Source organism: Salvelinus alpinus, chromosome 14, assembly GCF_045679555.1.
Source record: "Salvelinus alpinus chromosome 14, SLU_Salpinus.1, whole genome shotgun sequence".
In the NCBI taxonomy this organism is placed as follows: domain Eukaryota; kingdom Metazoa; phylum Chordata; class Actinopteri; order Salmoniformes; family Salmonidae; genus Salvelinus; species Salvelinus alpinus.
In genome coordinates this window covers 1,746,461-1,762,148 of record NC_092099.1, presented here as the reverse complement: position 1 = coordinate 1,762,148, position 15,688 = coordinate 1,746,461, and the positions used below count along the sequence as shown (strand labels likewise).

The 15,688-nt window shown below is 41.2% G+C and overlaps 1 protein-coding gene across 1 annotated transcript in view; it reads right to left on the bottom strand.

The window, feature by feature from the left end:
* The window catches only part of LOC139539205 (striated muscle preferentially expressed protein kinase-like), a 111,573-nt gene that overhangs the window by 78,439 nt on the left and 17,446 nt on the right, over positions 1-15,688 (bottom strand). The window contains exons 4-5 of the mRNA XM_071342106.1: positions 6,873-7,039; positions 2,665-2,753 (exon numbers count right to left, since the gene is read on the bottom strand). Coding sequence (XP_071198207.1) covers positions 2,665-2,753; positions 6,873-7,039 — 256 coding nt within the window. The remainder of the gene's footprint in view (positions 1-2,664; positions 2,754-6,872; positions 7,040-15,688) is intronic.

Here is a 15,688-nt window from a genome sequence, read left to right as displayed (position 1 = left end):
GAAGGGGCTTTTTGCACGTCAGAAATCTGCCTTGTCAAAGCCTTCAAGGGAAAATTACTCCTCCTGACCTGCCAAGTAGATGCCAACAATCTCACCCACCTTCCGACACTACTAGTCTGTTCCCTGTCAGATGACCAGCGGGAGAAGTATACATCGGTCCTGCGTGCTTTCAATAGTGAGTTTTCTCGTCGTTTTGAGGATTTCAAAGTGTTGGAAAATGACATGCTGTTGGTTTCCTCTCCTTTCACCTTCAATGTGGATAACGCTCCCACTGACCTGCAACTTGAGCTTATCGATCTTCAGTCTGATGCAGTGATTCGAGAACTATTCAAAGCAATGTCACTGACAAGGTTCTATGTATCTCTCGATGAACAAAACTTTCCAAAGACTAGGAGTCATGCTCAGAAGATGTTTGTACTGTTTGGGGCAAACTATGTATGTGAAGACATTTTCAGTGATGAAATATAACAAGTCAAGGCACAGATCATCCCTTACTGACTCTCACCTCTCAGCAATCCTGCGCATAGCGACACTATACCTGACTTCACTGCTCTAGTCAATGCCCATCAGACTTCACTCCTCACACTGATTGAGTAGTACATCTTTGGGCTAGGTGTTCCGCTAGCGGGATCACATCCAGTGAAATTGCAGGGCGCCAAATTCAAATTACAAACTCATAAAATTAAACATTCATGAACATATCATATCATTTAAAAGCTTAACTTCTTGTTAATCCAACTGCGTTGTCAGATTTCAAGAAAGCATACTAAGCGATTATTTGAGGACAGCGCACAACATCAAAATACTTTTTCAACCAGCACAGGCTTCACAAAAATCACAAAAAGCGATTAAATAAATCACTTACCATTGAAGATCTTCCTCTGTTTGCAATCCCAAGGGTGCCAGCTACACAATGAATGTTTGTTTTGTTCGATACAGTCCTTCTTTATACTTCTTTATATCCAAAAAAAGTATCTTTAGTTGGCGCCATTGATTTCAGTAATCCACAACTTCAACATGCATACAAAGGAATCCAAAAAGCTACCGGTAAACTTTGTCCAAATAATGTTTCTAAACAATCCTCAGGTACCCTAATATTTAAATAAATTATAATATTTCAGACGGAAAAAACGGTGTTCAATAGGAAAGGAAAATAACGAAGAGCGCGCCATCATTCACACGCGCCAAAAGCCTACCTTTCCTGATTAGCTCACTTTGGAAAAACTACAATTACTTGTTTGTTTTTTAAGAAACAAGCCTGAAACCCTGTTTAAAGACTGTTGACATCTAGTGGAAGCCATAGAAACTGCAATCTGGGAACTATTTTTATATATAGACCCACAGACTTCCATTGGAAAAGCCTGTGACCTCCCAAAAAAATTCAGGATACTGCCCCTTAGCCAAATGTAATGTTGAGCTCTCTCTCTTTCTTGTGTTTTTGTGCATACCTGTTAACAAGAGTTCTGTCCGTGATGCTGAATGCAGTGTACTTTTCCCTCCGTGTAGTTCATTGCATGTTTAATAATGAAAATACCTACCAATAGGAGAACATGGATGTGGTTTATATGTTAAAAAAGTGATTTACAAAAGATATATCTGTCAACACAGTCATACACATGATGTATAATCCTGTCATATGATGTGGCCCTCCATGGAAAATAATTTCCCAGGCCTGGTCTAGGAGCAACAACGGCTCAGCCGCAAAGTGGTAGGCCACACAAGCTCACAGAACAGGACCACCTGTTCTGAGTGCTGAAGGGCGCAGCACGTAAAAATTGTCTGTCCTCGATTGCAACACTCACTACCGAGTTTTCAAACTGCCTCTGGAAGCAACGTCAGCACAAGAACTGTTCGTCGTGTGCTTCATGAAATGGGTTTCCATGGCCGAGCAGCCGCACACAAGCCTAAGATCACCATGCGCAATGCCAAGCGTACGCTGGAGAGCTGTAAAGCTCGACGTCATTGGACTTTGGAGCAGTGAAAAGGCTCTCTGGAGTGATGAATCACGCTTTAACATCTGGCAGTCTGACGGACGAATCTGGGTTTGGCGGACACCAGGAGAACGCAACCTGCCCTGATGCATAGTGCCAACTGTAAAGTTTGGTGGAGGAAGAATAATGGTCTGGGGCATGGTTCTGTGCTTCCAACTTGGGGCAAAAGTTTGGGGAAGGCCCTTTCCTGTTTCAGCACAAAGGGAGGTCCATAGAGAAATGTTTTTTCGAGATCGGTGTGGAAGAACTTGACTGGCCTGCACAGAGCCCTCACCTCAACCCCATCGAACACCTTTGGGATGAATTGGAACGCCAACTGAAAGCCAAGCCTAATCGCCCAACATCAGTGCCCGACCTCACTAACGCTCTTGTGGCTGAATGGAAGGAAGTCCCCGCAGCAATGTTCCATCATCTAGTGGAAAACCTTCCCAGAAGAGTGGAGGCTGTTATAACAGCAAAGGGGGGACCAACTCTATATCAATGCCCAGGATTTTGGAAAGAGATGTTTGACGAGCAGGTGTTCACATACTATACCTTTGGTCATGTAGTGTATGCATGACAAAACACATTCTGTATTGTATCAATAACTCTTGTACATTACAGCAGGCTTTTTCAGTTTAGGTTAAATACACAGAGCATTGAATTGATGATTTAATGGCGTAAGGAAACCTACCAATAAACCATGGGTTTGGGCTGTCCATTTAGTCGGACAGACATGGTCACTTCTTGCCCCTCAATGACCGCTTGATCATTCATAGTTACCTGTTAAAACAGAGGATGAGCCATTTTGAAATGGGAGTTGACAGCACATAGTCTCATTTCCATGCTGTCACTTTTGAAATGCAAACTACACTATATGGAACATCGGTAACACTTTACATGACACACAGTGTCATATTACATTATGATGTCATATGATTGTATATGCACTGCTCAAAAAAATAAAGGGAACACTTAAACAACACAATGTAACTCCAAGTCAATCACACTTCTGTGAAATCAAACTGTCCACTTAGGAAGCAACACTGATTGACAATACATTTCACATGCTGTTGTGCAAATGGAATAGACAAAAGGTGGAAATTATAGGCAATTAGCAAGACACCCCCAATAAAGGAGTAGTTCTGCAGGTGGTGACCACAGACCACTTCTCAGTTCCTATGCTTCCTGGCTGATGTTTTGGTCACTTTTGAATGCTGGCGGTGCTTTCACTCTAGTGGTAGCATGAGACGGAGTCTACAACCCAGACAAGTGGCTCAGGTAGTGCAGCTCATCCAGGATGGCACATCAATGCAAGCTGTGGCAAGAAGGTTTGCTGTGTCTGTCAGCGTAGTGTCCAGACCATGGAGGCGCTACCAGGAGACAGGCCAGTACATCAGGAGACGTGGAGGAGGCCGTAGGAGGGCAACAACCCAGCAGCAGGACCGCTACCTCCGCCTTTGTGCAAGGAGGAGGAGGAGAAGGAGCACTGCCAGAGCCCTGCAAAATGACCTCCAGCAGGCCACAAATGTGCATGTGTCTGCTCAAACGGTCAGAAACAGACTCCATGAGGGTGGTATGAGGGCCCGACGTCCACAGGTGGGGGTTGTGCTTACAGCCCAACACCGTGCAGGACGTTTGGCATTTGCCAGAGAACACCAAGATTGGCAAATTCGCCACTGGCGCCCTGTGCTCTTCACAGATGAAAGCAGGCTCACACTGAGCACATGAGCACATGTGACAGACGTGACAGAGTCTGGAGACGCCGTGGAGAACGTTCTGCTGCCTGCAACATCCTCCAGCATGACCGGTTTGGCGGTGGGTCAGTCATGGTGTGGGGTGGCATTTCTTTGGGGGGCCGCACAGCCCTCCATGTGCTCGCCAAAGGTAGCCTGACTGCCATTAGGTACCGAGATGAGATCCTCAGACCCCTTGTGAGACGATATGCTGGTGCGGTTGGCCCTGGGTTCCTCCTAATGCAAGACAATGCTAGACCTCATGTGGCTGGAGTGTGTCAGCAGTTCCTGCAAGAGGAAGGCATTGATGCTATGGACTGGCCCGCCCGTTCCCCAGACCTGAATCCAATTGAGCACATCTGGGACAACATGTCTCGCTCCATCCACCAACGCCACGTTGCACCACAGACTGTCCAGGAGTTGGCGGATGCTTTAGTCCAGGTCTGGGAGGAGATCTCTCAGGAGACCATCCGCCACCTCATCAGGAGCATGCCCAGGCGTTGTAGGGAGGTCATACAGGCACGTGGAGGCCACACACACTACTGAGCCTCATTTTGACTTGTTTTAAGGACATTACATCAAAGTTGGATCAGCCTGTAGTGTGGTTTTCCACTTTAATTTTGAGTGTGACTCCAAATCCAGACCTCCATGGGTTGATACATTTGATTTCCATTGATAATTATTGTGTGATTTTGTTGTCAGCACATTCAACTATGTAAAGAAAAAAGTATTTATTAAGAATATTTCATTCATTCAGATCTAGGATGTGTTATTTTAGTGTTCCCTTTATTTTTTTGAGCAGTGTATAATACATACATATATAATACATATATATTGTCATATGAGTGTCAAAACTCACATTTATTCCAATTTGTTTTTTCTCTGCCAAGAAGTTTCCTTTTGTTTGAAAGTTTGTTTCTTAAACCCTTTGTTGTTGTGATGAATTCTTTACAGTCATGTTCTTTTTCCCATTATATTTTAAATAACTTGTAGAAAATACACTTTATGACACTGTCAAGAAGCATTATGACCATCCTAATCATACAATCCAAATAGGCCTATCATGTACTTTCCCTTATATCAATCATCAGTCACAACAAGGATGTATTGTCCTGCTCCTGAAATCTGCTCCTGCATTCATCCCAGTCATCAGCAACAGAGCACACATCAATGTGTGTGCAATTACAATGATAATTTAAAATGGTAAATTAAAAAATATATACAGTATATATAACATGACATGTAGGCTATGGTGTAATGGAATGTTTTGACTTGTGTGGTAGGTTATGTGGGTTTTGACACTCTTACGTAGATGCCATAACCAGCCATAAAATAATGCAATATAAACTCAGCAAAAAAAGAAAAGTCCTCTCACTGTCAACTGCGTTATTTTCAGCAAATTTAACATGTGTAAATATTTGTATGAACATAACAAGATTCAATAACTGAAACATAAAAGGAACAAGTTCCACAGACATGTGACTTACAGAAATTGAATAATGTGTTGCTGAACAAAGGGGGGGTCAAAATCAAAAGTAATCTGGTGTGGACACCAGCTGCATTAAGTATTGCAGTGCATCTCCTCCTCATGGACTGCACCAGATTTGCAAGTTCTTGCTGTGAGATGTTACCCCACTCTTCCACCAAGGCACCTGCAAGTTCCTGGACATTTCTGGGGGGAATGGCCCAAGCCCTCACCCTCCAATCCAACAGGCCCCAGATGTGCTCAATGGGATTGAGATCCGGGCTCTTCGCTGGCCATGGCAGAACACTGACATTCCTGTTTTGCAGGAAATCACTCACAGAACGAGTAGTATGGCTGGTGGCATTGTCATGCTGGAGGGTCAGGATGAGCCTGCAGGAAGGGTACCACATGAGGGAGGAGGATCTTCCCTTTAACGCACAATGTTGAGATTGCCTGCAATGACAACAAGCTCAGTCCGATGATGCTGTGACACACCGCCCCAGACCATGACGGACACTCCACCTCCAAATCGATCCCACTTCAGAGTACAGGCCTCGGTGTAACGCTCATTCTTTCGATGATAACCGTGAATCCGACCATCGTCCCTGGTGAGACAAAACCGCGACTGGTCATTGAAGAGTACTTTTTGCCTGTCCTATCTGGTCCAGCGACGGTGGGTTTGTGCCCATAGGCGACGTTGTTTCCGGTGATGTCTGGTGAGGACCTGCCTTACAACAGGACTACAAGCCCTCAGTCCAGCCTCTCTCAGCCTATTGCGGACAGTCTGAGCACTGACTAGGGCAGTTGTTGTTGCCATCCTGTACCTGTCCCTCAGGTGTGATGTTCGGATGTACCAATCCTGTGCAGGTGTGGTTACACATGGTCTGCCACTGCGAGGATGAGCAGCTGTCCGTCCTGTCTCCCTGTAGCGCTGTCTTAGGCGTCTCACAGTACAGACATTGCAATGTATTGCGCTGACCACATCTGCAGTCCTCATTCCTCCTTGCAGCATGTCTAAGGCACGTTCAATCAGATGAGCAGGGACCCTGGGCATCTTTCTTTTGGTGTATTTCAGAGTCCGTAGAAAGGCCTCTTTAGTGTCCTAAGTTTTCATAACTGTGACCTTAATTGCCTACCATCTGTAAGCTGTTAGTGTCTTTACGACCGTTCCACAGGTGAATGTTCATTAATTGTTTATGGTTCATTGAACAAGCATGGGAAACGGTGTTTAAACCCTTTACAATGAAGATCTGTGAAGTTATTTGGATGTTTACAAATGATCTTTGAAAGACATGGTCCTGAAAAAGGGACGTTTATTTTTTATGTCTAAATATATGTCATGACAGTATTGTGATCATATTATAACAGGTTATGACAAGTTATGTCAGCTGTTATGACATGGTTATGACCATGTCATAACGTGTTATGACGCTGGGTGTCAAGTAAAACGTTACTTGAACATCCACTGCATGAATCACCATACAATATGAAGGGCTTTGAGATTAAGTTTAAAACAATTTATAGAGTTTACAGTGTATTGCAATGCCAATAAAACGTTTTGTGAAAGATCTAGTTGCCAAATCCCAAACTGATCCCTTGCCCCTATGCTTAAGTTTACCACAACAGGATAATGTAAAGTGAAGGAGAGCCAAGTGATACACACGAGAGATCCTTTTTGGATCCAGTGTTACACAGTCTCACCTGGAATGCAGGGGGCTCCTTGAATCGTGTGTCGACTATCTTCCTTGTCTCAGGCCCTCCAAAGTCCATGCCTTCCTCCAGTGGGCTGAGGTACTCTTCATCAGATGTGATAGGGCTGCTGATGTCCCTAGGAACACTCAGGTTCCCCTGCGGCTCCTGCATGGGCTCTGTCGAATATACATTATAATAAGATGAAGAATAAAATAGAAAATGTACTTTATTTTCCATGTTGTGAAAAGGTGAACAAGGCTTTATTGTTTTATGTCATTAATAAATGAGGAATCCATTTTTTTATTTTTTTATATATATATATATATATGACTCATTTCAGGAAACTAGGTGTATGTCGTACGTCATTACTTCACAGGAGAGACATTTGAATGTAAACTTGTATTTTTAATCAAAATGTGTTTTTTTTGGCAGAAATGCCTTCTGGAACATGTGAACTTTCATGTGCCTTAATAACAAACTTGTATGCTATCTGTTAATGGGAATAAAATTGTTAAATTATGAGCATAGTTGGTTTAGCAACGGAAAAAGTCAGAAAACTTTCCGCTAGCCATGATTGGCTGAGACAATAGGTGGGCTGTACATGCCGAGAGATGTGTTCGGATTGGTCTGCCATGTAGCGCTTCTGTCTATAACGTGAGCTGCTCAGTATGTGTAGGTAATCTTTTCTAACACAGTTTTTTTTTTTAAGATATCGCTTACGAGAACTGCAAAAGTGTTGCTCTCCACTTTCTGGAGGACTGAGTTTTGAAATCAGTGGAATTAGAGTATGATAGCAAAGGAAATTCTGCTGTTTGATTGAAAATATGCAGAGGGAGTTGAAAAGAGAACACACAGAAGGCTATTGTACAAAACACCTGTCTCCGGATTACATCTTCAAACTAAAGGCAACCATGGCATCCGTGACAGAGAGGGAGAAGCGTCCATCCATGTATACGGGTAAGATAGCCTAGCTAGCAAAATGTTTTGATATTACACATTTGTAATTTTGTCAGAAAGTCATTTTCATTTCAAGTTTAAGCTTACTGTTAGCTATCTGGCTAACGTTAGCTGGCTGGCTCGCTAGCTAATGTTACATGTGTGATCTGTGTAGTAATTTTATTCATATTTCAGAGTAATTTGCATTGCTAGTTATAGCCTAATGTTAGCTAGCTAGCTAACATTGAACCTGGTTGGTTAGCTACCTGCAGATTCATGCAGGGTAGTAACTTTATGAGTTGGGATCATGGTTCATTGTTTAGCTAGCTAGATACATGTCGAAACAAAAGACTCCACTATGCAAGTTACCATGTAAATAGAATGTTCATGATGTCACCCTGACAACTGTTGATAGACAAAGCTGGTAAATTCGATATTGCTATCGACTCTGATTTCAGAGCACTCTCTTATTTTTTTAAGAAATGGTGCCAGTGGGTTAACCATGAGTAGTAAACACAGAAAGGTTGTGATTGAAGCTCCACCTCCATCTCTCTCTCCATATTAGGCACATTCAACAAGTTGCTCTCTCTCTATCTCTCTCTGATATTAAATGTTGGTTCTTAGATATGAAATGTTGGTAACTGTAAACATGGACAATTGACTATTTTAGAAATGTAAGGCCCAAAAGTTATATTCAACTGCAGTTAATATTTCAAGAGTGCAACTTATATACATGTACATGCACAATGCCTTCAGAAAGTATTCATACCCCTTGACTTACTCCACATTTGTGACCCGATTCAGAAAACGATGCATATGTCGCAAGTCGTTTGAAAGTTAAAAAATATTTTGGGCAGAAATGTCTTCTTGAACATGTTAAACTTTCATGTGCCTTAATAACAAACTTGTATGCCATCTGTAAATATTAATACAATTGTTAAATTACGAGCCTTGTTGGTTAAGCCACAGAAAAAGTAAGCAACCTTCCCACTAGTCATGATTGGCTGATATAATAAGTGGGCTGGACATGCCGAGAGAGGAGTTCGGATTGGTCTGCCATATTGAAGGTTTCTGTCTATTTGAGTTTGTCAGTCTGTGTTGGTAATCCTGTTGAACTTGGCTTTTTTAAAAATGTATTGTGTAGTGGAGCTGCATTAATGTTGCTCTCCACTTTCTGGACGATCAAGTTTTGAAATCAGTGAAATTAGAGTATGATAGCAAAAGAGATGGAGAAAACACCTGGCTCCGGATTACATCTTCAAACTAAGGGCAGCCGTGGTATGGCAATCCTGACAGGGAAACGCGTCCATCCTGTATGATGATGTATACAGGTAAGATAATCTAGCATTAGCTAGCTACATTTTCAAATATTACACGTCTCTAATTTTGACAGAAAGTGGTTTCATTTCAAGCTAAAGTGTACTGTTAACTAGCTAGCTAACATTAGCTAGATGGCTCCTTAGCTGATGTTATTATTTGTTTCCCAGATACGTTTGCTTTTCTAGTTAGAGCCTAATGTTAGGCATTGTTGGCACTTTGTTCATTGTTGGCACTTTGTTCATTGTTTTTTAACTAGCTAACGTTAGCTGGCTGGCTCATTAGCTAGCGTTACGTGACGTGTGTACAACACCCGTTCAATATGATCGGTGTCAATAAACGTCTGCAAAAAAGCGTAATGAAATTGTTGCCAGGAGAGCTGGTTAGGCTGTTTTCATGTTATCCAGAGGTAAATAAATCATCAGCCAGAGCGTCAAGTTTGCGCTATGAGAGTGAAACGAGATGGGTGGGGCTAAAGCTTAAGAGGATGTGAACGATGCTAAATGGGTGTAGACAAAAAAGAGCTCTTCACTAGATACCAAAACATTCAAATGTGGTTTTCTCAAAAGTGTGTTTACAAGTTGATTCACTTTCAAAGCAGAATTACTTTCCCATTGTTCTTCAAATGCAATGATATGATATACCATTTTGTAGCTCTGAGTTACCAGTAAAAAACACCAGTCATATTTTGCTACAGGTGGTGAGTCACATTTTGTTGTGATACAGCCTGACTTTAAAAAATAGTCAAATTGAGCTCAGGTGCATCCAATTTCCTTGATCATCATTGAGATGTCGCTACAACTTGATTGGAATTCACCTGTGGCCAATTCAATTGTTTGGACATGATTTAGAAAGAAACACACCTGTCTATATAAGGTCCAACAGTTGACAGTGCATGTCAGAGCAGAAACTATACCATGAAGTCCAAGGAACTGTCCGCAGATCTCCGAGATAGAATTGTGATGAGGCATATATCTGGGGAAGGGTATAAAACTATTTCTAGAGTGTTGAACGTTTCCAAGAGCACAGTGGTCTCCATTGGGAAATGGAAAAAATATAGAACTTCCCAGACTCTGCCTAGAGCCGGCCGTCCGACCAAACTGAGCAACCCGGCAAAAAGGACCTTGGTCAGGGAGGGGACCAAGAACCCACTCTGACAGAACTACAAAGTTCCTTGGCTGAGATGGGAAAACCTGACAGAAGGACAACAGTCTCTACAGCACATCACCAATCTGGGCTTTATGGGAGAGTGGCCAGATGGAAGCCACTCCTGAGAAGAAGGCACATGACAGCACATCTGATGTATGCAAAAAGGCACATGAAAGACTCAGAGCATAAGGCAAAATATTCTGTGGTTTGATGAGACAAACATTTTACTCTTTTGCCTGAATGCAAAGCGCTATGTCTGAAAAAAACAGGCTCAGCTCTTCACCCATCTAACACCATCCCTACTGTGAAGCATGGTAGTGGCAGCATCATGCTATGTGGATGCTTTTCAGTGGCAAGGACTGTGAGACGGGTAAGGATAGAGGGAACAATGAATGGAGCCAAATACAGGCAAATCCTTAATGAGAACCTGCTTCAGGTTGCAAATGACCTTAGACTGTGGCAAAGATTTACGTTCCAACAGGACAATGACCCCAAGCATACAGACAAATCAACGCTAGAATGGCTTCAGAACAAGAATGGGAAAGTCCTTGAGGGGCCCAGCCAAAGCCCAGACTTAAATCCCATTGAAAATCTGTGGAAAGGCTTGAAGATTTCTGTTCACCGCCGCTCCCGATATAATTTAACAGAGCTTGAGAAAATCTGCAAGGAAGAATGGGAGAAAATCCCCAATTCCAGATGTGCAAAGCTGATAAAGACACACCCAAAACGACTCAAAGTTGTAATGTTTTCACTTTCTCATTATGGGGGGTTGTTTGGAGCTGGGTGAGAGAAAAAAGCTATTTCATCCATTTTAAATTCATCCTGTAACACAACATAATGTGGAATAATTCAAGGTGTATGAATACTTTCTGAAGGCACCGTACGTGCATGTGAATTAGTGTCCATGATGATATTGTAAAAAACAGATGCTTTGAAAAGGTCTCCTCCCTACAGTTACATTACAGTATACTAACACACTCATATTTGACTTGATTTGATAGATGTGACTTGAACGGCCGTGATGTTGCATCTAAAACAGAGTGCTGATAGGAAGATAGGAAGCAATGGCAAACAATCAATGTGTAAATGTGTAAGGATGAGTAAATCATTTGTACTTCAAACTATTTTTTATATTCTGTCACACTTTATAATAACATTTATTTATTAGCACTTATACATTATTTATAAACTATTGTGGTTTGAGATCTTCACTGAGTGTGAGCTAACGTTAGCTAACGCTGTCACCTCAGTAGCTAACCTTAACCTGGCTAGCACTGTGAATCTAGCTAACTAATAACTCACTGTACATCTGATGTGAATGTACATGGGTGGAAGGACCACAACAAACCTTATTCTCTTCAATATGGGTTCTATAATGGGGCCATACGTCAAATCAACTGCCCCAAAATGAGTTACAAAGAACATGAATGTGGTGCTGACTGATGATTGGCCAACACTATTGCCAATCATCCCACACGGTAGGCGGGACATAAAAAGGGTATATCTGCATTCACAACACTATTAATAAATAGTAATTGTATTAATTGTAAACATTTATAAATACATTAAGGCTTATAAGCATTTCAATTCATAAGTATGACATGTCTTAAAAAAATTACTTGTATCAGTTTTTATAATAACTTTACGCATAACTTTATCTCTGCCTCATATTACTGAATAGCTGAAATTAAAAAACATCTCTACAAATATTTATTGATGGATATACAACTGTCTCTGTCAGCTGTAACGGATATTGCTGTTGCACAAGGACACAGTCCCCATATATTGGATTGGAGCAAGAACAATCAGTGTTTTGTGTGATGATGTAGGCTAATCTTTATAGTTGCTGCCATATCATAGCTACTAGATTATCGTGCAACTACCGCATGAGTAGGCTACCAAGCTGCTCCACCTCTGGGCAGCAGAACATTCTAGGCAGCCGGAGAATGTTTACCCAGACCAGTAACCAGGGTCTGATAATGGGCGAGTTCGTTTTCCATAGCCCAGAGCACTATTTTTCCTTTCGTCGTTTGTCAACTATTGCTTTAGACTACCTTTTATTTGCGATGATAATCTTCCTAGATATTATACTACCATATCGTAGCGAGAGTTGCTGAAAAAAGAAATTAGTCAATGTTTGCAATCATAATGAGAAAAGAATCACTGCCTCTATGTGTCTTGCTTGTGTTGAACCAGAATCTGACCTTAGTGGAGACGTTGAACATCTCCTGTAAAGCCAGATTCTGGTTCAGTGTTTGATATGCTTGGCTAAATTACTGTTACAACAGACAACAACGTTTGTACAAAAATGTCGATCATGTCTTTTGTGTACAGCAGGATAGCTGCATGTAGCCTAACACCACAACTGAAAAAATAAATCACGCTTGAGCCATGGAACGCATCGTTCGAACATATCAACCATACTGTATCTTTAGTGTACAACATTAAGTTTCCACTCCATGTCAATGAGGGGGAAGCGGCAGTGGGAGCACTGAGCAGAAGCTACATAGGCAACAGAGTGGGCAGCAGCTGTGTTTGCGCACATGCGCAGAGATCTTCATATCAATAGCCACGGCAAGTCGGGTTCCAAAAAATGGTGTCAGCCTTCTCTCCCGATCCAATTTCGCTCTGGTACTGCTCAGCCACAAGCTCTGGGCATGCTCTGCCTTTTTCATTTACTTCATGACTATTCTTTAGGCCTATTCAGTTTTAATTATTTAGCCAACCCCACCCACCGTAGCCTATATATAGTTTATATTATTCTTTCTAACATTAGAATGTGTAGTTCCTATTTTGAAGGAGTTCAAATGTATTAAGACGTTTTTAGGTAGGAAATACATATGCTGTCAAATGTATTTTAGTTTTTTATTGAATAGAAACACCATAATATACATCAATTAAGCTAAAATATCAGAGAAAAAAATTGTAAATAATAAAGGCCAGTATCTGCTTCTTTTCATAAATAAAAGACAATAAATCATCTCAAACTGCAGCTGTCAAATGATTTGCAAAATGCTTCACATGTGCATTGAGCGTAGGAAATGCGCTCTACAAATTTATTATTATTATTATAAAGACAGAAAAATACACATCTAAAAGCTAAATTACACAAAGGAATATTAGTGGGAATATAGCCATATAATAAACAAGAGAAAGGAGAATTGAATATATTTGAAAAGCTTAAAAATGTCAAATACATTGAGATGAAGCCGCTATTTTTGATAATTCTTACTGTGTCTATTGTGCTATTTTTTTGTATTTGATTGGAGAAAGAAAACAAGTAGGCGGCTGGAACGGTTCAATAAACTTTAGTGAACTATTTACAGAAAATATATACAAAACAATACATATAGTAGCAAATCAGCCTGTCATTTCAGGATGAACAACTGCAACCTGTTTCGACTACTAATTCATATGCACATCAGAAACAGTTCTTTAGAGCTTGCAACCTCTGTCCCCATGAAAAGTGTGTTTAGAGCTCCATCTACATTCATTCTACCTGGGCCTATTGATCCAGCTGTGGATATTTACACTCTAAAAATTAGGGGTCCAACAAGGGTTCTTCTAAGATCCTCAAAGTTCTTCGAAGAACCTTAGGGTTCTTGGCACTGAAAATTGCCCCCAAAAGGTTCTTCCAAGAACCCCATAGGAGGTGGGGTTCATCGAGGACCTCCTTAGTTGGTGGGGGTTCTTGCAGGAACCTAATTGCCCAACTGAAACATTTGCATTTGAAAGGACAACAGGTGCAGGCACTTTTAACTGGAAAATGTAAAGCTCTCCTCAATTTAATGTAAAGTCTGTAGCTGCCCTGGGGAATTCCTGATTCTACCTGGATTATGTTGGAAAGGCATCCATCCATTAAAGAACACCCTCTGTGTTCTGTTAGACAGGTAACTCTTTATCCACAACATAGCAGGGGGTGTAAAGCCATAACACATATGTTTTTCCAGCAGCAGACTATGATCGATAATGTCAAAAGCCACACTGAAGTCTAACAAAATAGCCCCCACAATCTTTTTATCATACATTTCTCCCAGCCAATCATCAGTAATTTGTGTAAGTGCTGTGCTTGTTTAATGTTCTTCTCTATAAGTGTGCTGGAAGTCTGTTGTCAATTCGTTTACTGCAGAATAGCATTGTTTCTGGTCAAACACCATTTTTCTCCCTTTAATAAGGGTTGGTAACAGGCTGATTGGTCGGCTATTTGAGCCAGTAAAAGTGGCTTTACTATTCTTGGGTAGCGGAATTACTTTTCCTGCCCTCCAAGCTTGAGGGCACACACTTTCTAGTAGGCTTAAATTGAAGATATGGCAAATAGGGGTGGAAATATCGTCTGCTAGTATCCTCAGTAATTTTCCATCCAGTTGTCAGACCCTGACCCTGGTGTCATTGTTGATAGACAACAATATTTATTTTCACTTCTTCCACACTCACTTTACGGAATTCAAAATTACAATGTTTGTCTTTCATAATTTGGTCAGATATACTTGGATGTGTAGTGTCAGCATTTGTTGCTGGCATGTCATGCCTAAGATTGCTGATTTTGCCAATGAAATATAATTTAAGTAGTTGGCAATATCAGTTAGTTTTGTGATGGATGGGCCATCTGTTTCAATTAATTATAATTATGGAGCGGAGTTCATTTAAAGTGCTCCAAAGCTTTTTACTATCATTTTTATCTTTGTTTCATAGTGTAGTTTATCCTTCTTTTTATTCAGGTTAATATGCAGTACCTTTGCCAATTGGTTGTGCAATTTATTTTGCCTCATCCCTGTCAACCATACAATTGTTCAATTCCTCATCAATCCAAAGGGATTTAACAGTTTTTACAGTCCTTTTCTTAATGGGTGCATGCTTATTAGTAACTGGGATAAGAAATTTCAGTGCAGCGTCTGGTTGCTTCTCATTACACACCAAGGACAACAAATATTCTTGACATCAGCAACATAGGAATCACTACAAAACGTATTGTAAGACCTCTTATACAGTATATTAGAACCAGCCTTTGGAACTTTGGTTTTCCTAGATATGGCTAGTAAACTCAGCAAAAAAAGAAATGTCCTCTCACTGTCAACTGCGTTTATTTTCAGCAAACTTAACATGTGTAAATATTTGTATGAACATGACAAGATTCAACAACTGAGACAAACTGAACAAGTTCCACAGACATGTGACTAACAGAAATTGAATAATGTGTCCCTGAACAAAGGGGGGGGGGGGGGGGAAAATCAGAAGTAACAGTCAGTATCTGGTGTGGCCACCAGCTGCATTAAATACTGCAGTGCATATCCTCCTCATGGACTGCACCAGATTTGCCAGTTCTTGCTGTGAGATGTTACCCCACTCTTCCACAATGGCACCTGCAAGTTCCTGGACATTTCTGGGGGGAATTGGCCTAGCCCTCACCCTCCGATCCAACAGGT